Source organism: Thermobia domestica, chromosome 10, assembly GCF_964235325.1.
Source record: "Thermobia domestica chromosome 10, izTheDome1.hap1.1, whole genome shotgun sequence".
In the NCBI taxonomy this organism is placed as follows: Eukaryota; Metazoa; Arthropoda; class Insecta; order Zygentoma; family Lepismatidae; genus Thermobia; species Thermobia domestica.
The window spans coordinates 137,935,706-137,960,944 of NC_137463.1; the positions used below are offsets into that span (position 1 = coordinate 137,935,706).

At 39.5% G+C, this 25,239-nt stretch overlaps 2 protein-coding genes across 5 annotated transcripts in view; one reads left to right on the forward strand and one right to left on the reverse strand.

Moving 5' to 3' along the window:
- LOC145662734 (uncharacterized) overlaps nt 1–25,239 on the forward strand; it is a gene marked incomplete in the record, with an annotated part of 1,843,005 nt that overhangs the window by 1,346,870 nt on the left and 470,896 nt on the right. The window contains 1 exon segment of the mRNA XM_081728599.1: nt 8,970–9,112. Coding sequence (XP_081584725.1) covers nt 8,970–9,112 — 143 coding nt within the window.
- LOC145662735 (uncharacterized) overlaps nt 1–25,239 on the reverse strand; it is a 206,600-nt gene that overhangs the window by 16,541 nt on the left and 164,820 nt on the right. The window lies entirely within an intron of this gene.

The window sequence follows — 25,239 nt, forward strand, 5'->3', positions numbered from 1 at the left end:
GAATGCTTCCGGAAACACCTACATGGTCCGGGTCTTAACCCAATCCAAAGAAACCATTGACTCCTTGCTTTCCAATGGAGCATTCATCTACCGCAAGAAACACCGCGTTGAACCATCTAAGTCGCCTTCACCGCTACCCATGCGCTGTGAAAAATGTCAAGCCTACAACGCGCATGCGACTAGTTCTTGTCCAAATCAGTTAAAATGCGGATTCTGTTCAGGGCCTCATAACACCCGTCAATGCACTAACCTTCAAGGACCTCTCATTGTTCTACTTGTAATGCGACAGATCATCCTACTTACAGCTATAAATGCAAGGCAAGACTAACCGCCGATCCGTTCAAACCTGAATTAACTGTTCCATTAAGACCACACGCTACCCAAACTCTCCCACCACCTACCGACGCTTGTCAGCCTATCACTATTACGCAGTTCTTGTCCTTTATCACTGTTACCTTGCAGAATATCCATCCACTTCTCCGCCATCATATTTTGCACCAAGTTCAACAGGCTGCTAAGGATATTCTGCACATCAATTTCAACGCCACATATTCAGGACAAACAGTTTACTTTCACTCGGACAAACTCCAGACGGAAGTCTAACTTTCTATGTCTTCCTTTTCTCTCCCCTCGTCATGGCACTTCATTTCCTGTTTCTCAACATTCGATCACTCATGCAACATAAAATCCTATTCCAACAACTTCTGATAGAGGAAAATATTCATTGTTTTTTGCTAAATGAAACCCATCTTACGCCTCGCTTACACCCGCACATCTCACGTTACACTCTTCTTCGGCACGATAATACCGCACCCGCTCGTCGAGCATGCGGAGGTGTTGCCATCGGCTTTTCACCATCAATTCCATATCGTCAGCATTCTACTTCTCTGGCTCCTCTTCCCGAACATCTCATCACTACGTTGTATTTCAAAACTCTTAACATCACCGTTGCTACAATTTATGTTCGACCTGGTCACCCCATACCATATCCTTTCTTTCAATATATCTCTGATCATTTTCATACTTACGTCATTTTAGCTGATATTAATTTTCACAGTCGCACTGCCCGTCAACAAGAACATTTTCGAACTTACCTCACTACCCATACTACAGGTTTCTTTCACGATCTACCACAACCGACACGCCCTGAAAGTGGCACAACACCCGATATCGTCATAACGTCCTCCAATCTACTCACCCGCCATAATCTTACAGTGTTAGATCCCCTAGGCAGTGACCACGTCCCTATTCTTCTCACTCTGACACCTACTACGCAACGCACTCCTACCCCAGCACCATTAGTACGCACTGTACCTCGCTTTGACAAAGCTAACTGGTCTGCTTACCGCACTTCTCTAAAAACACAGTTAGATGGTATCGCCCCTCCTACAACAGAAGACGAAATGTATCAATCTCTTGATTCTATAACTGGCGCCATTCATACTGCTTCTGCACAGTATATTCCTCAAAGCACTCTTCATTCCTTTCGTCCATCTCTTCCCCCACAGTATCTCCATCTCATCCATCGCTCTCGCCAACATTTTCGAGATTTCACTCGTACTAGCAACCTCGAAGCACTCCGCCTCCATCGCCAATATCAACGGATAGTGCATAACTACCTTGTCGCCTTTAAACGGCGTCAGTGGATTAAATCCTGCAACCAACTTAGTACCACATCTCATCCTTCCAAATTCTGGAAGAGATTTCACCGACTAACAGGCAAAAGCTCTTGTACTTCTTATCCCCTTCTTGACCACGATGATCTTAGCAAAGCTAACGCTTTCGCCTCTTACCTCCAAGACATCTTTACTCCTCTCCCTCCTGATCCTACCTTGCGTCGCCACCTTACAGACACGTTACAGCTTTCTTCTCCTGCACTCCAACCCCATTCCACTCACACTCTCCCTCCAGATTCTGCCCTTACATCACCTATTACCGTCGACGATATTCATCATAGTCTCCTTGGCAAACGAAACTCTGCACCCGGTTCCGACCGCATCTCCTTCCGCCATATTAAAGAAGCACCTTATGTCCTCTTTTACCTTCTGGCTACCATCTACACGTTTATACTGCGTACTGGATTCCTACCAACACCCTGGAAAACCTCTACCGCGTTAATGTTCTTGAAACCTAACAAACCACCTCATGCAGTCTCTTCCTATCGCCCAATACAGCTTACACTCGTTTTCAGTAAACTACTTGACCGTATCCTCGTCTCCCGTCTTCACCTCCATCTTTCCGTGCGTAATCTCATCCCACTTCACCAAGCAGGCTTCCGTCCCCAATTCTGTATTAATGACCAACTCCTTCGCCTAACCACTCACATTACAAATCAGTTTAACTCCAATCAACCGTCCTGTTTAGTTCTATTTGATTTAGAAAAAGCCTTTGACAAAGTTTGGCATCTTGGTCTTCTCTATAAACTGTTTTCCTTTGATCTTCCTCTCTGCTATATCCGTTTTATTTTTCATTTTCTCACTGGTCGCCTTAGCTATGTTTCCATCAACAACCACTTACCGCATCCCATTTTTCTTCACTCCGGCGTTCCTCAAGGTTCATCACTTTCTCCACTCCTTTATCTACTCTATATGGCTGATTTTCCCAATCTTCCTCCCAACATCAATCTCTATCAATATGCTGACGATATGGCGTTTCTTGCTGTTGCCCCAACCATTCATCAGATTAACCGTACATTACAAACAGCTATCGATACTTTTCTTTCTTGGTGCAGATACTGGCGCCTCAAACTCAATGCCGATAAAACACAAACCATCATTGTCCTTCCGCCTGGCAAACGAACTAAAGTGTACCGCAATCCAGCTAATTTTCACGTTCATGTCGATCATGTTCCCCTGCAACCACAGAATACAGTGACCTATCTCGGCATCACCTTCGACCGGCATCTTAAATGGTCACCTCATCTGAAGACCATCTGTAAGAAAGCCTATAATCGACTTAACCTCCTGCGCCGCCTAACCGGTACCACCTGGAGACTCACTGCCCACACACTCCTTACTACATATAAATTGTTTTTACGCCCCGTCCTCACATATGGCTTTCTTGCCTGGATATCGGCCGCCCTATCATTTTATGCTCGATTGCAAATCTTGGAAAGACATGCTCTTCGTCTTGCTTTTCGCATTCGCCTTCCCAGTCCCACCAGAGACCTTTACAATCAAACACCTTTTCCGCACATCCTTTACCACCTAGAAACATTACGTCTTCGCTACATCTCACAACGATATCACTCTCACCACCCTCTGCTTTTCGATACAATGCATCAGTGCGCTCTCATCAGACCCCAAACTCCACTCCGTAACTCTCCCCTCTCACTACTTTTTACACTCTACCGCTACTCTCTCCCCCCCGATAGCCCTGATCTCATCCTTGTCAATGATTTCATCACCGATACAGCCCCACCATGCATCATTCCATCATTTACACAGTAGTCCTACTGTTCTACCAGGACTTCCAACTGTCTTCATCAGATTCGGAGCTGGCCCCGAATCAGAAGATAACCTGCATCTGTCTTACTAACACAACCCGATGTTGTGATGTCTAGTGCACCTCACCATCATCCCTATCATCCCACCGCAATAATGATTATGGTTAATGGCCATAATGTCCATAACTCTCCACAATGTAATTATTTCCCCACTCTTATGAATAAATAACTGCTACCAAGTTATAATTTGATATGTAAAATATAAGGTTTAATAAAGTTGAATAAAACTCTAGAAACCCACCCATCGTTCTCCACTCCTAGTTATTCCCTGTAACCCACTTCCCGATATAAAGGGCAGTACCCTTTGGACGGGTGCTAGTCGTAGTCGGCTAGCAAAAAAAAAAAAAAGCACTTTTAACATACTTTCCAGAGCTTTGTCTATACAGGGCTCTGAAGAGTTACCTGGTAAGAGGTGACGAGTTTTGGCTTTCCTTCCTTTTCCATATCCTCGGCTTTTTGCTTTGTCATCCCGTGGCGTACCGTTTCGTCAGACTTTACTAGTCAAGGGCGGCCGGTTCAACAGGTTTGGTAAGTGGACTGCTGTACCTTGACTACTATCCGAACGGGTAGTCAAACCTTCTAACATATCATATATAATCTTATTACATTCACTTACACTGCCGTATAAAAACCGTTGGGCAGCCGCAGAAACAGGCTCAGTCGGAGGTCGTAAGATCAAGGGTAAACACCAAGGCCTTCCACAAGTTGTTCATGGACAATCCGAGAGCTCTACCAAGGCGAGGCCACGCAAGGACCAATCTTCAGCTCGTCCTCAGTAGCCTGCTAAGAACCACCATCAACGGACAGATTACATAGGATCCATCGACTCAACAACATCTGTAATATCCCATGTCTCTATCCGGTCAAGATCACCGCAATCATACAAGAGTATCAGCTACGCCGACCGTCTGCAACAATCTCCTCCTGCAAAGAAGCACCACCTAGATTCATCTAGAGAATCAGATTCTGGAAGAATGGACATCGGAGACTCAGCATCCCACACCGACAACCAACAACCAGCTACTACTCATTCCATGCTTCGTACAAACTTCGACCCGAAATTCAGCACTCCAAAGATGGTTGCAGTTCAACTTCGGAAGTACCTACCACGGGCATCCATTGCTCACATCATTCACACCAAGAACGGCATTATTCTGAAGACAACGGACCCCACACTGTACAGCACGATCAAGAACAAGGTGCCGATAGACATTTTTGGCAAGCATTCAAAATTGGAAATTTTAAACACGCCTCGACAGAAACAACCACCGCCTCCGAGAAGACCAGTACTATTTTTAGTGGTCATACGTGGAGTTGATCCATCTTACACCGATGAAGAGATACAAGAAGAACTGACCCTCGAAGGGCACACGATTAGCAAAGTCATTAGAATCCGAAATGACCGGGGCCCTACTTATATGGTCCGTGTGCTCACTTCACATTAAGACACGATTGATGCGCTGTTAGAATCCGGAGCCTCCATTTATAACCACACGCACCGTGTAGAGCCTTCACGATCTACTGCTCCTATGCCAGTACGATGTGAACGTTGCCAGATATATAACTCACACCACACGACAGATTGCAAGAATACCAGTAAATGTGGTTACTGTGCCGGATCTCACAATACGCGCGCCTGTACTAATCTTGCACAACCTCCAAAATGTGCTACGTGTAATGAGCAACACCCAACGTACAGCTACAGGTGTAAAGCAAAACCAGAACATGCTCACGAACGTCCTGAATTGATCATTCCATTAAGGCCTCCGGCCCAACCGGATAACACACCGCATCCGCTCGATTCTCCTATTAATCTAGATCAGCTTCTTGCTTTCTTAACACTGGCACTGCAAAACATCCACCCATTTATCAGACCTCATATCCTTCAGCAAATAATATTAGCGGCAAAAACTACCTTTCACGTTACTTTCACTGCCACCTATTCTGACAATACCGTCCACTTTCATAAATCTCAATCTTCATCCATAAATTAAATTCTTCCTTATTATGGCTCTGGTCTTTATTTTTCTTAACATCCGATCCCTGCCAAAAAACAAACTTTTATTTCAGCATCTCCTTCTTGAACACCTCGTCACAGCATTTTTACTTAACGAAAGTTTTATTACTTCATCTCACTCCTGCCGTTTACCACACTATACAATGCTTCATGCTGAAAACCCCGTTCCAGCACTAAGAGCCAATGGGGGAGTCGCCATTGGCTTCTCTCCTTCTTTACCATATCGACAGCACCACTACACTACGACGCCTCTGCCAGAATACCTCCTTACCACAGTCTACTTTAAAACTATAGTTCTTACCCTGGTTACTATATATATTAGACCCGGACATCCACTTCCACATCAGTTTGTGCAATATATTTCGAATACATACCGTTCGTATCTCATCATGGCTTACTTTAATATGCACAGCCGCTCAAATCAAGAGAAAACAACTCTTCAGAACTTTATCACAACTAACACTACGGGCATTATTGTTCATCTTCCGAAAGCTACTGGCCCAATTTCAGACACTACTCCTGACATTGTTATAGCTTCTGGTAATCTCATACCTCACTGCACCATCGAAGTTCTCGATCTCCTCGGTAGCGACCACGCACCTATTAAATTGACATACCAATCACGTGCAATAAATTCTATTCGTTCATCACTACCAATACGCACTAGTTTACGATTTGATAAGGTTAATTTGGAACAATACCGCACTCACATTTCCAGTCGCGCCATAAATCTTACGGAGCCCAGCACCGAGGAAGAGTTACATACTACAGTCGACAAAATCACCATTGCCATTCAAGAAGCAGGTAACTTCTACATCCCAACCTTTAAATCTACTTCATACACACCTCACCTTCCTCCACAATACCTCACACTGATCAAGCGCTCACGTCAGTCATACAGAGAATGTCTACATACTCCCAATCCAGAGGCATTACGCCATCACCGACAACTACAGCGTATGGTCCATAACTATATTAAGGCCTATAAACTTCGTTGCTGGATTAAAGCTTGCAATAATCTCTCAGACACTACCCATCCCAGCAAGTAATGGAAACGTTTCGATGCACTTTGTGGCAAGTTCTCCAAACCAAAATTCCCTCTCTTACTCGGCAACATACCAGCAACTACTGATACGGACAAAGCAAACGCCTTTGCTGATCATTTACAGACGATATTCACACCTACCATGATGAACAACACCCCACATGTGGTCGATAGGCTTAACACTTCATCAGTACAACTCCAACCCAGCAATAACCATATGCTCCACGCCAATACACCTTTAACGACACCAATTACAATCCAGGATATTACTGCAGTTGTTCACAACAAACGTAATACAGCGCCTAGCTTAGACAATATTACCCATCGTCATATTAAGGAATGTCCTGGCACTCTGTTAATCTTACTTGCACATATCTACACGTTCATCTTCCGTACTGGATTCTTTCCAACCTCTTGGAAAACTTCTAAGACGCATATGTTTCTCAAGCCTCATAAACCACCACAGGACGTTGCTTCATATCGACCCAAACAACTCACTTCTACATTCAGCAAAATCCTGGAACGTATCTTAGTTAAACGACTACACGTTTATTTGGCCGATCGCCATCTTCTTCCTATGACACAAGCCGGTTTCCGACCATCATTCTCTATAAATGATCAGCTTCTTCGAATTACCTCACTTATCACTCAGCACTTTAATTCCGCACAACCATCCTGTTTGGTACTATTCGATCTGGAGAAAGCCTTCGATAAAGTATGGCATAATGGTCTCATATACAAACTACTTACCCTGCAGCTTCCCATAGTATACATCCGTTTCATTTACAGCTTCATTTCCAACCGCCTCGCATACATCTCTGTTAACTCCAGTCTGTCACATCCTATTTTTCTACTATCAGGCGTACCACAAGGTTTGGCCTAGTCTCCATTACTTTATTTGCTCTATGTTGCTGACATGCCTCGGGTTCCGTAGGGAATCCGTTTATTTCAATATGCCGACGATACGGCGTTCCTTGCCTTGTGTAACACCATACAACAAATAACCTCAGTCCTACAGACTGCAATCAACAGTTTCACCTCATGGTGCACTCGTTGGAAACTCACCATAAATGCGGCTAAAACTCAAGCTATTGTCTTTCTACCACCACGCCGAAGATTAAGAGTCCGTCGAAATCCTCGCAATATCGCACTCCATGTAGATGACGAACCTATACGACTCAGTAACACAGTCACCTATCTTGGGATTACTTACGACCGTCACCTAACATGGAATAAACACTTAGCAACTATCACAGCAAAAGCCTACAATAGACTCAATTTGTTGAAACGCTTAACTGGTACGACATGGGGACTTAAGGCACAAGTAATTCTAAATACATACAAAGTTTTCTTACGACCAATCTTAACATACGGCTTCACGGGTGGATAGCCGCTTCACCTAAATTTTATCAAAAGCTTCTGATCCTAGAACGACATGCTTTCCGCATAGCCTTCCGTGTCCGATGACCTAGCCCCACCCAGGAACTATACCAACGCATCACTTTCCCTACATTACAGTATTACATCGAAAAACTACGTCTCACCTATATCAACAAACGTTTCCAAACCCAACACCCTTTACTTTATGACACTATGCGATACCTGGATTTGCATCCCACACCACATCGTTATTATCATCCACCCTTATCTCTCCTGTTTACGCTGTATCAATATATTTTACCTCCGAGAGATCCTTCGTTTTTTATCATCTCTGACTATATTATCCACGACCATCTTCCAATCACTCATCCATCATATCCTGCACAGTAATTACCTTTGTCTACTCACTTGGGCTTCCCCTGTTCTTCATCATCGCCTAGAGCTGCCCCTAGGCAGAAGATAAATTTATTTGTCTGATTAACAAAACCCACGTGTTGTCCTGTGCTTCGCACCTCGCCTCATTCTTCATCCTCATAAGCTTATGAAATTTCCATTATTTTTCATTTTCCTTTATTGTATATTGTTATTGAATCTCACCATTTACATTAATTGTTTGTTCTAGTTAACACTCACTTTATATGAATATCTGTTTCGTTCCTTTCATAATGGTAAGGATCAAAGTTCCTTACATCCAATTTAGTTACTTTCATTTTGTTGTCTTGTTATTTATGGTAGCATTTGATATTAATAAGTTCAATAAAGCACATAGACCACATTGTCCTCTGCACCTAAAGTCCTTTCTCTCACTCACCTCACAGAGGGCGTAACCCTCTTAAAGGTTGCTAGCCACTTTGGCTAGCCGGTAAAAAAATAATAAAAAAAAAGCACTTTTAATAGGTATTGTAGCATTTTAATAGATATATGTAACGTTTCAAAAGTAAGGTGTTGAAGACTTAGTCGTTTGCTTCCCTAGTGCAAGACATCACTGATATAATCTTAACTAGATTTATTTTCTGTTCTAGGGATAGAAGTCAGTGTGTTGATGTGAACGAGTGCATAGAAAGCAATGGAGGATGTAATCAGGACTGCGTGAATACTCCTGGCAGCTATTATTGTACTTGCAGCGATAGATTTATTCTTGATACTGACCAAAGGACGTGCATAGGTAGGAAATTCTTTCCTTTCTCTCTCGTAAAGCAAACATGAGGTGACAAAAAGTTTACATTTTGAAGGTTAAAGTTTACCTTTGAAAATTAACTGGCAAACGCCTTTTTTATTGCAGATTCGGATTCTATGAAAAAATAACTCATTTATTCGAAACATTTTTCAGAATTGTGATAGATAGAACTATAACTAGAGAACATTAAGGTCTGTTCAATTAGAAACCACCATGTTTTATGTAAGAGTATATCTGCGATGAATACTACCACTCGTTTGTCTTGAACGTTTACTAGACTAGCGATAGATTACATTTCATTCAGGAAGTCGTAGCTAAGCTTCGTTCATCCAATGGGAATCTCCATGTTTTATTAAATTATACTTCACCGTTGATCAAAGTTAATATGATGAAACTCGTTTTTTGTACGTTATCTCCATAGTTGAGAGAATTAATTAAAAATGTTTAAGGTAAAAATTGAATCTCTGAGATAATAATTCAATAAATTAAAAATTAATGTAGGGAAAAGAATAGTTAAAATTAAAGTTAATTGCAAAATTAAATTGGTTAAAATTAAAGTTAAAAATGGTAATTTTTAATGCTATGCGACAAGGATTGTTCTGAAGAGTGAAATTTAATGTATAAAATTATGAACACTGGAAATGTAATTGCTATTGCAAATAGTTCGGTTTTTCACATAAAACTGATAATTAGTAACAATAAAAATGTCATAAAATCACGAAAAATAGATAGAAATAGCATTTCCTGCTTGTCTAGTACTTAGGGTGCGCACATTTGGTGCACGAGGTCTCGTCTTTAACTACTGATGGGAGAGAATTGAAATTTGAACACATTACGTTGATTCGATTTGATCTTGAACTGTAAGTCCAAGTCTCTGTGCTGAAAAGCATTGATGCTGAACTTCAATAGTTGTTGAAGTTGTTGGAATTTTCCCCAGCCCAAAATTACCCACTGTTTTTTTGGGGGGTAAAACCCAGAAAAGCCCACCTCAAAAAATATACTTCAAAACTTTCTTTAATCTTATCTTCTTAGTGTAAGTCTAGTTTCAAAATTGGCCTAAAATATGTGTTTACTACCAGAACAGAATGCCATTGAAAACGAAAAAGATTTGGGAATCATCAATAATGAATAATGTTTGCGCTCGATCAAATTCAGTGTAACACTATTCTACTGTAATCTATTATATTAAAATGAAAATAATCTTGTTTGTGAGCGCAACACGGGAAATCGGAAAACCGTTTGGAATGAATTTTTGGATGCAGGTATCACGTATCTCAAACTAGGTTTTTAATCAGGTTACTTTGATTAAAATGCGTGCTCTATAGAGGGAGCGGATGGTCAAAATCTATGGGAAACTCTTAGTACCTCACGATTCTGTCAACTTACGAAGATGGCCTTTTTTTTATGCAAACTTCCCATTAAAAGTAAGTGGCTTCATGTCTCAGTTTCTGAGAGTTTCCATTTTAAGTGGGGAAGGGGAGCATTTTCTATAATTTGAAAGCGATTTTACCTGTTGTTTCTAATCGCATCACACGAGGGAACGATTAAGCAGTTTGAAATGCATTTTTGAACATACAATAGTTAGCACCTACCCTGAGCTAGAATTTTTATATTACTTTGATTCAAGGGCGCATCCTAGGATGGATCAAAATTCATGTAAAAAAAAATACAGAATGTCACGGGCTCCCCAAGTTAGGAAGATGAAATTCGGTATATAAAGTCTTAATTAAAAGTAAATTGGCATGTGTCGCAACGTTTTTGAAAATTTTCGTTTTAAAGGCAGGGTGATTTTCCATGATTCCTTCGTTATTGAAAGCGATGTTGTCTGCTGTTTGTGATCGCATCACGGGGAAACGATCGAACAATTTGAAATGAATTTTGTAACACAGTTCATTACTATTATTTATTTGTTGTGCTACTTTGATGAAAGGGCACGTCGTAATGGAAGTATAGGGGGTTCAAAATTCAACCAAAATTATAACATCTCATGAGCACATCAAGTTAGGAAGATGAAATTCGGTATATAAATACCTAAAAAAAAAAAAAAAAAAGGACATGTCACTTCCTGTTTTTGAAAATTTCAATTTTAAGGAAAGAAAGAGGGTGTTTTCTCTAATTTCTTTCTTCACATTTAAATCGACGATGTCTATTGTTTGTGATCGCGCCAGGGCAAATAGTTGAATAATTTGAAATTAGTTTTAGAATATAGTTATTACCTACCTCAAGCTGGGATATTATCATGTAATTTTCCTTAAAGGGCTTAGGGGAAGCGGGAAGTAACTTTCTTAAGGGAGAAGGGGTTAAAAATTCATGCGAGAAATAGAATATCTTTCTACACTTTTATTGACATGCGTATCCTAAGGGGAAGAAGAAGCTCAAACATTTTTCTTGAACCTAATTCTTCCAATGCAAAGAACGGGCACTTCAGCTAGTATGGAATTAAAAGTAATTCGGCACCATTTCTTTTGTTTTTGTTACATACTTGGGTATATATATAAACAGATAAATGTCTTTCTCTATGTGTCAGTTAATTATAAATCGAGAACGCTTAACTTGAAAAAGGGAATTACTAAAGATTCACCTCTATCTTCTCAACACTAACTGCAATCAGATTGTGGAATTAACCACGTAGCAAGAAGATCGTGGTTAAGTCTCCTTGCGTATCTGATGGAGTATGTGAAGCACTGTATAATTATTGTATGTCACACAACTTCTTTATACTCGTAAAATCTATTGTAAGAAACCAAATTGGCAACTGAAAATGAAAAAAAAAAAATCATTTTCAACATTTCAGTACTTAAAAAAAAAGATTTTATTTCTTTTGAAAAAATATGCATTCAATAAAGCTATATTTATCTTTGGCTCCTGAATTCAGGTACTATCCCAGTATTTGCCTGGCGTGTTTTGATTGAAGCTCGGGGGGGCTGGCTCAGGGATTTGAATCCTGAGTGTAAGAGGGGAATTTATTCCTTTTCTGCATTACATAAAATTACCCACCTCCTTGTTACTGTACAAAATTTTGAACGTCTTCCTAGAAATCGAAATATAAGCAGAGGCGGACCGGGAGTCAAGGGCCGAACCGGAAAATGATGCTTAACGGCCTTGATAAAGGGGGCTTCATAAGGAGGACTCCCTTTGCCGACACCTACCTGGATACGTTTATGCAAATACCAGGAAGATTTCCGCTGGGGTGGGCGAATGACCCTTCGCCCTCACCCCGCAACAGGATCCGACTATGGTTTCAATAAAGCTTTCTTAAATTGTTTCCGAAAGTTAGAAACTGAATCATGAAACAGAAGATAGGACATACAACCAATACAATGTCGTGAGGATACTCCTACTGCAGCGCCGTAACTTTTTTCTGGAGGGGCAAGCATTAATATTTGTGCCCCATAGGAAGAAAAATAGGCCCCTTATTTAAATCTTTCTCTTACTTTTTGTGGGCCCCCCAGAGACTGTGGGCCCTCCCGCACGGGAAGGTCTACAGGGCTGTTAGTTACACCCCTGGCCCCGTTCCATACATGACAAATTAATTAAGGGAACAATATTGACAAATCTCAAAGCCATACAAATAAATATTATTTCTAGGGCCTTTAATAGTAGGCATTTTTTTACTGAAATGGGCCCAAGACTCATTTTTGTATTATTTATCTTTTGTGTGCTGTTTTGTTTATGTAATGCAGTGAACCTGTTTGATCATTCATTTATAATTTCATGTTCGTACCGTATATGGAGTAAGAAAATTTTGTTTTAAAGATGGCCCCCCCTCGAACGGCGGGAAGCTTTCCTGGAGGGGTAGTTGCCCCCCGAGCTCCACAAGTTACGGCCCTGTCCTACTGCATTTTCTTCAATTTTAACTCAAAGAAAGACAAACTATACAGAGAGCCCCGGTTTCATGTAGTAGCTACGCCGTCGGATTTCTGCTTACGCTCTTCCGGGATCGATTTCCAGTGAGGGGGCAAATTTTCGGTGTTCACCCAGCGACGTAAGTCTGCTGTAGGAGCAGGCCGCCGGCCATCCTGGCTGAGGTTTTACAGAGTTTCCCTCAGTCACACCAGATGGATGTCGGGATGGCACCTTGAATGACGCCCTGGGCGCTCCCTTCTCAACCTCTTTGCTCAGAGGCGTACGTTGGGGGGACGTTATCCCCGGTCTTGAGACCAGCTTAGGTCAGAAATGCCACAAATGCCTATTCAAATAAAGTTTCCCTTTTCCCTATACATATAGTAACTTAAAATGACAATTTGTCTGATAAAACCTCATTTTCTTCCAGTTATCAGTCTATAAAATGTTCGGTGTAAGTAAGAACTTCGATACATGTAATGTAATGCATAATAGTGATGGGCATTTCCAATCTGGCGACCAAAATACATACTTCTCTACTTATATTTAGTTCAATGTTATTGCTTTCCCACTAGAGCGCGCACACAGAAGTTTGATCTTGTTTTCACTTTTCCTTAGCTACTTCTTTTTAATTTTTTCGGGGATGGAGCCATTTTTCGAGTAGCTTGGAGGCCTTCATTCGGATTAATTCAGCACTGGCTGTGGGTAACGTCCGGTGCAACGACATTGAGCAAATTTTTCTAAGATCGTTCATCATTTCTGTACTCTATGACTTATTAACGAGGAGCAGAAAGTGATGAAATTGCGCAAGTTTTCGCCACGACGCGACATTGCCAACAACAGGATTCAGGAAATTGTGTGAAATTTTGCGCCGAAATAAAATGTATAAATTCCATTCCTTTCTGAGATATACTTGTATTGCATTCTAATATTTACAAAGTTAAATAAATACACTATGTGATCAAAAATATCCGGACACCTGGCTGAAAATGACTTACAAGTTCGTGGTGCCCTCCATCGGTACTGCTGGAATTCAATATGGTGTTGGCCCACCCTTAGCCTTGATGACAGCTTCCACTCTGGCAGGCATACTTTCGATCAGGTGCTGGAAGGTTTCTTGGGGAATGGCAGCCCATTCTTCACGGAGTGCTGGACTGAGGAGAGGTATCGATGTAGGTCAGTAAGACCTGGAAGGAAGTCGGCGTTCCGAAACATCCCAAAGGTGTTCTATAGGAATCGAGTCAGGATTCTGTGCAGACCAGTCAATTACAGGAATGTTATGGTCGTGTAACCACTTCGCCACAGGCCGTGCAGTATGAGCAGGTGCTCGATCGTGTTGAAAGATGCAATCCCCATCTCCGAATTGCTCTTCAACAGTGGGAAGCAAGAAGGTGCTTAAAACATCAGAGTGCCACGCAAAACGACAAGGGGTGCAAGCTCCCTCAAAAAAAAAAAAAAAAAAAAAAAAAAAACACGACCACACCATAACACCACCAACTCCGAATTTTACTGTTGGCACTACACACGCTAACAGATGACGTTCACCGGGCATTCGCCATACCCACACCCTGCCATCGAATCGCCACATTGTGTACCGTGATTCGTCACTCCACACAACGTTTTTCCACTGTTCAATCGTTCCATATTTACGCTCCTTACACCACGCGAGGTGCCCTTTTGGATAACATGCGTGATGTGTGGCTTATAAGCAGCCGCTCGATCATGAAATCCAAGTTTTATCACCTCAATCCTAACTGTCATAGTACTTGGAGTGCATTCTGAGGCAGTTTGGAATTCCTGTGTGATGGCCTGGATAGATGTCTACCTATTTAACTGTCGGCTGTCTCTGTCAGTCAACAGACAACGTTGACCTCTACGTGTCCCTTCACTTTTCCACTTCACTATCACATTAGACACAGTGGACCTAGGGATTTTTATGAATGCGGAATTCTCGCGTACAGACTTCTGACACAAGTGACGCCCAATAACCTGACCACGTTCGAAGGCCGTGAGTTCCGCGGAGTGCCCTGTTCTGTTTTCTCACGTTGTCTAATGACTACTGAGGTCGCGGATAATGAGTACCTGACAGTAGCTGGCAGCACAATGCACCTAATATGAAAAACGTGTTTAGGGGGTGTCCGGATACTTTTGATCATATAGTGTAATTACAGAACATTTCACGTTTACAGCTTGAATCACTGGAATTTATATCCTACAGTTTTTAAAAATGATCTCCCAAATTTGAAAGTCCCTGTCTTTTTTTTGGTTCAACTCTTCAGTAGCTCGTCGCTTACGATAATCATCATCATCATCATAGGTATTCTGCCTTTATTGGCAGGTCACTTGCCGCAGCTGAGAAGCTTCCATGCTCCACGGTCCTCCGCTAACCTTTTCGTCTTCGCGTATGATCTTTCTGTTTTAATATCATCCATTAATTGTAGTCTCCTTCGCCCCCTCCCTCTCTTTCCCGCCACCATACCCTCTAGGACATCCCTCATGATACAATCTCTTCTTAGGCAATGTCCCATCCAGTTTCTCTTCCTCTTCCTAATAATGTCTAAAAGTGTTCTTTTCTCACCCATCATTTCTAACACTCTCTCATTCGTTTTCCGCTCGACCCAACAAATTCTTTCCATTCTTCTCCACACCCACATTTCGAAGGCTTCCAGTCGATTTTCGTCACCTTTACGTAATGTCCACGTTTCCGCCTCATACAGTACAACACTCCACACGAAGCATTTTATGAGTCTTTTTCTCAACTCTTTGTTCAAGGTCCCACAAAACAGACTTTTCTTTCTTTTAAAGGCTTCTTTCGCCATTCCTATCCTTGCTTTTATTTCACGTTCGCATTTCATGTCATTACTAAGAATACTACCCAGGTATCGAAAACTATTCACCTGTTCTATTTTCTCCCCTCCTATTTTTATATTTGACACAGACCCCTTCGTTCCAATCACCATGGCTTTTGTCTTTCTAACATTTATTTTCATCCCATATTCTTCAAAGCCCTTTCTCATTTTTTCTAACATTTTATTGATTTTCTTTTCAGATTCTGCAACAAGCGCCATATCGTCTGCAAATCTTATGCATCTAATCATTCTACCTCCTACCGAAATGCCATCATCATCATGTAGGCTCTTCTTCACTATCTCTTCTAGATAGACATTAAATAGTGTTCGAGAGAGGCAGCATTCTTGTCGAACTTCCTTTCCAATTGCATTCTCTTCCGTCAGTTCTTTCCCTATCCTAACACTTACTTGTTGGTTCATGTATAAGTTTCTTATGAGTCTTCTATCTTTCCATTCCAACCCTTTCTTTGTTAGAACTCCCAACAACAATTCCCAATTCACGCGGTCAAAAGCCTTTTCTAGATCAATAAATACAACATACACCTCTTTCCCTTTTTCTATAAATCTTTCACCGATCACCCTTAATAATCCAATAGCATCTCTTGTGCCCTTGCCTCTTCTAAACCCGAACTGCTCTTCCTCAACATCTTTATTTGTTCTTCCGTATAACCTTCTTTTCAGTATTCGGAGCAGAATTTTAGCTGCATGAGATATGAGACTAATAGTTCTATAACCCTCACATCTCTTTGGGTTCGATTTCTTAGCCATATAGGATAATAATATATAATAAATCTTTCTCAAAGCACCTAAGAACAGTAACTGAGATGCAAATACAAATAAAGTAAAACATGTCATCAACGAGCCCTTTATTAAACGGAAACTTGTTAAACGAAATATTTTAAGCTCTCATGAATTTACCAGCGAAAATCGTGTTAAATTATCTTAATTGAAAGGAAAGTCTAAGCTTTTGGAGTGCAGCATTTAAAAATTGTTTAGACATCCTACGAGAGGTTAGACATACCTATGTACATTTAGCACAACATACAGCGATGTGCAAAGGGAAGCAGACACGACGAATATATATGCTTAAATTAAGAATTATGCAGAAAATCTGAAAGGATAGTAGGGGGTGGAGGAAGAAGAAAAATAATGCATTTAGTTGGAAGAAGAGTTAAGCTAAAGACGTATCAAGGTTCTATCAAAAGCTTAAACGAACTGTAAGATTTACCTTACTTCGAAATAACACTGACATACTTAATGCAGTTTCTCTGTCTAAATTCTCTGTGAAACCCCACTCAAACCAAGTAAACTATGTGGTGACAAACACCGTGTGCATGGGTTTTTCCAGTGTTCCTCTGTTTCCTCCCACTTTATACTTTCCACTATTTCATTCATTTCTCATCATCACCGTCTCCTTTAGCCTAACTGAAAAAAAGAAAGAAAATTATTCACTGGAACATGTTCCCCCGTCTCCCTCTCTAACTTCGCCCCTGTACATATTGTAAAATACTCTCAGTTAATGTAATGTAGAGCAATTTTCGTACACGTGAATTTGAACTTTCCCATCACTTTTTATTATAAAAGATCTTGTTAAATACAGAAATATATTAAAGTAAGTAGTTCCTCTAATAATTTTAGGTAAGAAAGTGGAAGGAACCCAATGACCAGGCGTCGTAGGGTTTTGTAGGTGAGATTACACTCTTTGACCGGGCGTCGTGAGAGGGAATATGTTTTATGTGATTAGCTGTCTCTCGGTGACCGGGCGTCGTGAGAGAGAAAGGAAACCCAATGACCGAGAGTCGTAGGGCTTAAGGAAAGGTATCTGTCAATTCACCGAGCGTCGTAAGAGGGTAAGGTGTTCTCAATGGCCAGGCGCCTTAGGACTTTAGGTGGTTTGATCAATCTGGATAGATTGATGTTGTTTGAGGCGTGCTCCTGTCTTTTATTCTAAAATGTCGCCTACCATCGGTGATCTCCATCTTGCGACACCTCTTGTGAGCGATTGTGGGCGATTGTGAGCGACACCTCTTCAATACTGTCGTATGCGTTGTATTTCTTTATTGCCAATACGTGTAGTACACACATGGTTATCGCGTGATGTGAAGACATGCGGAACCTTACACCCCCGTGGCGTAGAAAAAAATAGGCCAAACGATTATTTTTGCCATTATTGGGAATCTGCATATTGGTTGCAGTATACACTGGAAAATGCTCTGAAACAGTTGAATACAAAATCAAAGCTAAAATCACTGGTCACTTACAAAACACTGTAGAGAACACTATCACACAAATAAAGTTGAAGTTGAAGCACTAAGAGTTTGTCCTCTAACCTAAGCAGGATCCGTAAAAAGAACTTCATTTCCCTTAAGGGAGAGGCTGTCGAGACTTTGGTGGTTATAGTTAGTATTTATACACTAGGTCACTGATAGTAATGGCCGTAGTACATTGTTGTGAAGTTCGCACTTCAAAGGGTGATATTATAGAAAAGTTTCTAATATCGGTCTAGTTCTACCAGTCGTAGCAAATGGATGACAGAACACACTTATATAATGGTTAAAGTCACTACTATGATAAACGAAGTCATGCTGGAAGAAAGCTTGGCAATTAAGAACCCTGATTTTCTGAACACTCTGTATATGTAGTTTAATATGTTAGTGACAATTATTTGATTCGAGGCGGAGAAGCGAAAAGGAAAAAATATTGTTGCTGGCCTTGTGAAGTTCATTCGCTCGAGGCGGAAAGAAAAATGCTGGCTTGCAATTTTGTTCGTTGAAGAAAATTGTAAGTTTGCAAGCAGTCTAAAAGACAGAATGCAATGAGGTGAGGAATTATAAGAGAAAAAAGACAAGGGATCTGTTGCAATTTGAATACTAAGGTATGTACTAGAATTGGTCACTTCAAATAGTTAGCCTTATCATATTGCATATCTTGTTTACTAATACTCAATGTTTTGGTTGTTTTCTTTTTCTTTTTTCTTTTTCTTTCTGTCGCTGACACATGAAAAGTGCTCGCCGCGTATCCCTGGTTCGTATCTGCTGGAATCATGTTATTCTTCTTTCTTCTCTTCTTATCTCTTCTATTCCTCTTAACTATTGCGTACTTCATTATCCCTGTATTATAAATGTTCTTTGCCATCATAATATGGTTTTATTCTGTCTATAGAGGTATTCTGTTCTTTCTCCCTGAAATTACCGGGCATTCGAACTCGGAAGAGATTATTGTTTAATTTTGAAAGTATTGTGGCTGGTCCGCAGTGCCTGTCGGTCCATTGTGATGATTTACCGACCCGTCGAAAAGGAAAATAAATGAATACTTTATCTCCAAACTTTTCGTGATGCACAAAAGGTAAATTAATTCAAGTTCTGGATGTTTTTGTGTACGGTAAAGTAGGTACGGTTAAAGGAAAATACTTAGCTGTTCTCATAGTAGAACTTTTTCTCGGTTCTTTTCCTTCCAAAACTGTTAATATGTCAGCGTACGAGTCATCTTTGCACTGTTCTTCCCGTAAGTTCTTCAACGATCCTTGTTGTATTTGAAGAATAGGTTCTTCTAAAGAATTGGAACGGTATGCATGCATATCCTCGGTTGCCTGGTGTAGGTGCGGTTCTTCTTGATTATCATTATTGTTTTGTTCTAAGAGGCTGATGACATCGGCCGGGTGCTTCTTTCCTTCAACATGGCAGATGTCAAAATTATAGTCGGCTAAGAAAAGTCTATAATGTGTGTATTTTCCTACTTTGTCCAGATGCGTGTGTAGAGAAGTAAGACATTTATCGTCTGTAAACAATTTAAATTTACGATTAAGTAAGAAATATCTGAATTTGCGTAAAGCATAGATAATAGCGTATAGTTCTTTTTGCCAGAATGAACTTTTAGACTCGGTAGTTGTAAGACGACGGCTGCAATAGGAAACAATTCTCTCTTCGTCTGTATTAGGGTCATAAGAAGCTAGTACCTCCCAAGTTAGTGTGAGCTCGCGTAAGTATAGAGTCTTATCTCTAGCATTTCGTCGAAATGGTAGAGAGATGGGGCATTCAAGATGTCTTGTTTCAGCTTCTCAAATAACTCATCGTGTTTTTCGGTCCATTAGAATTTAGCATTTTTAGTAAGGAGCTGTTCAAATGATTCTACCTTGGTCGTGAAGTCCTTAATATGACTCCGAAGATAAGAGCAAAGGCCTATAGAGATCTTGAGTGTTCGTTTAGTAGTCGGCGTCTTAAAATTTTTATCTTATTTGCTATTTTCGGTGAGATGCTAATTTTTTCTCCGGATACAAGAAATCCTAATACTGGGAGTTCTATATATATTTTAGTAACTGTGTTTTCTTGGGATTGTCTCTAAAGTCATGCTTCCGTAGTGCTTGGAATAAAAGCTCTAAATCTGAAAGTTGTTGTTCCCACGTATATGAACCAGTCACAATGTCATTTGAAAAATTGGTAATGCGTTTTGGTAAGCCACTTAATCTCATTTTAATTACAATAGGCTAGTCAAATATTGGGAACTTGAGCAGTGGTCCATTACGCATGTAAGAAATTTATAGCTTTTGCGTGTATAGTTCACCTCAAAAGTCATGTATTTACTGCTATTTAGATGCAATAAGTTCTGAAAGTATGATTGCGAAATGTCCAAGGACGAAATTAGGATTTTCCCTTTTAAAACCTGCAAAAACGTCTTCTGTAGACTGAAAAGGGATGCTTAAATATTTGGTATAATTAGTACATGCCTGTGGATTCAACACAAGCCTGAAATCTGAACTGTTGGGATTTTGATCGTAATTAGAGGCGAAGAGTAAGTATTCGTCTGTGTCTCAGTTACGATTTTGGCGTCTATCAGTTATTGTATCTGCTTATCAATTTGGTACCTGATTCCTAATAAAATAGGGGGGGGGGGAACGGTGATGTAATGACGCATTTTTATCTATGCGTATTTTATGTTCGTATCCCCTAAAATAACCTATATCCTCTGAACTGTATGAAAGAACATCCCTGTATTTGTACAATAAGTTACTCACAACTATTCGCTGGTATTCCGGTAAGTTGGGATTTATATTGAAAAGGTCAATGTTAAAAGTTTTAGCGGTCTATCTTAATCTTTCCGGTATCTCTTCTTGAGTTCTAAATTGAGCCGAACCTTACAATATATAATAGCGATAACTTCATATGGTATTGTCATCCATTACTTTGTATTTTTTTCATAAAATGACTTGCGTTTTGGTGACTGTTTTATTGGTCGAAATGCTTATGGTAATGATGGCAACATTGCACAACATTTTTGCGCAATTTCCAACTTTCTTGCCTGCTCATTAAGGCTTTATCTGTATCAACAGATAAGGAAATGAAAGTTTTCGCAATTTCAGTGCACCCGGAAACGTCTTCCCCTTGTTATTTCTTTAGAGGTAAATTGCTTTGTCGCTGGCAAACCAAATATTCAAATAAATGAGTGAAAGATATAAAAAATATATAACCTACCTTTACCGCTTGAGAAGTTAGAAGAAAAAGCAGTTTTCGCTGCTTTGGATCATCTCCAGCCAGTGATTTATCCAGAAGTTTGAGCTTCGGGATGGGTTCAAAAAATCTGGGGGGGTGCAATCTTGCATTAAGGTCGTATACTATTATAGTGTTTTTAATTAGTTTTTTAAAACTAAAATTCGTTGATGGAACGAAGAATTGCATTGAATTTCCTTCATAGATATTTTTATAAAAAGGCCTTGTGTCCATCTTAAACATAAATTAAACGTAACTTTCTTACAAGGCTGTCTGTATTCTTTATTATAAATTAACGAGAAATGTAACTGTTACATTTCTCGTTAATTTATAATAAAGAATACAGACAGCCTTGTAAGAAAGTTATGTTTAATTTATGAATTTCCTTCCTCAGCCAGAGGCAATTTCCGTCGACTTTCTCATGTTTAGTGTGACGTCGAGATGAAATCGTTGGCAATCGATGATGAAACGTTGTTGTGACGATCGCAGCCGTGTATAGGTTGATTTCCATTCAATTCTTGCGTTGCGTGCTTTGCTTGAAAATTTGTCTTGTCGAAAATAAGTTGTTTTATTCTATTGTCACTTAAAAACAAGAATTCAAGTTCTTTCAAAAAAACAAAATAGCAAGAATTTTAATGGTGTCTTCCCGTTCTGCGTAAAGGGTCTCCAGCACTTTATAGAAAATATTGTAAATGATCGTTAGGTAGAACGGGAATTCCTGTTCTGCCTAATCTTTCGAGACGAGGAATTCTGTCTAGGGAGGAATTACAAGAGAATTTTTCTTTAGCAATTGTAACAGATTCTGTAAGAAGAATAACTATTTCTTTAAGTTTTATCATAAATTTTAGATGTTATTCCACTTGTCCTCGGAAAAATGACTAGATACAGTTCTATTATTAACAGTGTTATTCACATCTATTTCAGTAAAAATAAATGTGATTTTTAAAAAAGGCTATCTGCAAAGAAATGGAAAATTGATTGGCTCAGTTTGCAAGAATGTCATTTGAGATTATAGATGAAACGATGATAAAACAAACACTTCGCTCTAGTATCAAGTCATTTCACAACAAAATTTTATTTAGTATTTCAGTAGTTCACCTCAACCTGCTAAGGCTCGCAGTCAGGGGCGGTTGTAGAATTTTAAGTTTGGGTAGGTCCGCTCCCTTGCGTATGGGTACATGTGCACATTTCATTGATTAATAATAATAGGAAATTAATTTCACAGTAGTGGTTGATGCTCTTTATTAGATAATTATTTATCATTAATATAAAAAGTGAAAAATATATTTATTCTTTATTGTACCTTTAGTGTTTACATATTTTTCAAAATTTTTGATTAGGCCCGTGCCTACCCGGCCTATCCCCTAAAACCGTCACTGCTTGCAGTACATAAAAGATGCCACAGTTCACATCCGCAAGACATGTTTGGCCATATATTAAGCAAAGAATGCAAAAGGATGCGTAAGACGGCCCTTATGCCCATTTGTCTGACCTTTTGATTTGATTGAAACTACAAAAAACATACAAGTATTTCAATATCAATATTGATATTTTGTATTGTTGCTATTTACATTGACAATATAAATATGAAAATAGAAGTATATATGATACTATTGCATATAGTATAGAAGTATGTATATAAGGCAAATCAGCTGATAAGGTGATGCCGAAAAAGGAGTTGGGATGCAGAACATTAACAGCCTTCCTTAAGAGTCGCCTTATGCATCTTCTTGCATTGTTTACTTAATATATGGCCAAACATGTCTTAAGGATGTGAATTGTGACACCTTTTATGTACTGTGAATCCCAGCATGTTAGAGATGAACTACTGAAAAAGTGAATAAAATCTTGATATGAAACAATTTGATATTAAACCGAATAATTTTATTTTATGTTCGTTTCAGTTACAATGTCAAACAGCTTTCTTGCAACTGAGTCAATCAATTTTCAACTCGCCAGCAGGTATTTAAAATATCACAATTATCTTTACCAAATTAGATGTGAATAACACTGCTAATAAAGAACTATATTTTCGTCATTTTTCCGAGAAGAACAAGAAGAATAACATCTAAAATTTATGGTGAAACTTGAAGAAATAGTTATTCTTCTTAGCCTCTGTTGCAATTACCAAATAGATTATTACGAATGCATGACAAAATTCAAGAGAACAAACCCCAAGAAAACTTCAGAAAAAACGGACTAAACTCAAGCGCCAGAATCATAGGAGCAGATTAATAAAAGAATGATTATTTTTTTCTTCAACTGTTATGTATCTAAAATGTTATCTAAAATTCTTCACTTTACGGAAATAACATTTAAAAAAAATGCTGGAAACGCAATGAAAGACTTAAGATTGTTATAGGAAGTATATATATTTCACATTTTGATCTTTGCTTAAAAAATCTTGATCAGTATTTCAGAATTAAGATAAATATTTATACATTACTCGAAATAAAAGGCTGCTATATGCTACCACACAAGAACGACATTTTAAAAATTAAATAGCCTCACAGTCACTTTTCGTTATTAAAATGAATGGTCTTACTGAAATATGCTAAACCAGGGATGCAAATAACCAACAAAATTCTACTAGCCTAAGAAAAATGCTACTAGTCGACATTCCATATCTCAATCGTGACTAAGGGGGTGCTGTGTCCCAGTGGTAGAGCGTTCACCTCCGGTGCTTGGGGTCTCTGGTTCGATCCCAGCTCGCGCCATGTGGACTTTGTGGTGGATAAACACCGTGCTCGTGGGTTTTCTCGGAGTTCTCCAGTTTCCTCTCACTTTCTTCATTCCACCATTTCACTCATCTCTCATCATCACCGTCTCCTTTAGCCTAATCGGCATAATCGTGGGACGTAAAACTTAAAGATTTCGTTTCATTTCATTTTCAATCGTGACTTTTATAGTTTGAAAACACGCAGCACCGATGAACCACTCGCCCACGGCGAGTGGTTATTTGCATCGCTATGCTAAACGTATTTCAAATGTATTAAAGTATAATAAACAGGAATACACAGAATTTATCGTATGGGTATGTGTGAAAGTAATTAAAGCTAATCTGCCCTTTTATTATAACATTTTTATGTTTTATAGAGTTTTCACCATTTAAAAGAAATAAGTTATTTTAGTTGATAAAATACAGATAACATTTTAGAATATATGATAATTAAAGGGGGAAAAATAATGATATAGGTTTGCCCTGGTACATCCAATATATACTCCTGTGATTTTGTCCTTGTCAGAATTGTCCTTGCATTTTGACCGCTTGGATTTAGCCCCCTCGTTACTACAACCATTTTATACATGAATTCCGATCTGCATACAAACACGCTAGGAGTCAAGCTTTTCGGTGCTACATTTCCCTAAAAATTTCCCCCTGGCATAGAATTCCCTGTGTCCAAAGATTAGGCAGAACTGAAATTCCCGTTCTGCCTAAAAATAAGATCATTTCAAATATTTTCTACAAAGTCCTGGAAGGCTTTAGGCACAACGAGAATGAATCTTTTTAATATTGCTTCCCCCTAATTGGGGAAGTGTAAGGAATTCAATTTTGGGGGATGTCCGAAAATTTTAGGGGGTGCTGGGAGAATGTTAGAGGGGTATAGATAAATCACTGCTTCCAGCTGCGACAAGTGCATTATTCTCTGCTTCTTTACGTATCTGATATCTGGATTTTTTTTTCTTTCCATTTTTTGTTAATCGTGTACCTTTTCTCGATTCCATCACTTTCAGAATTTAATGAAAACCAAATTTGCCAAATGAAACAGTTCTATGTAGAGTATCGCATATAGAACATAATCCTTACTACAGTTTTAGAGACACAAATATGCAGCTACGTTCTAACCGTTAGCAATGATTCGCAAAACTAGCGGAATTGTACTGAAACTGAACTAGAATACTCCCAGTAGTGTTTACTTAGCTATAATGGAGTTTATTT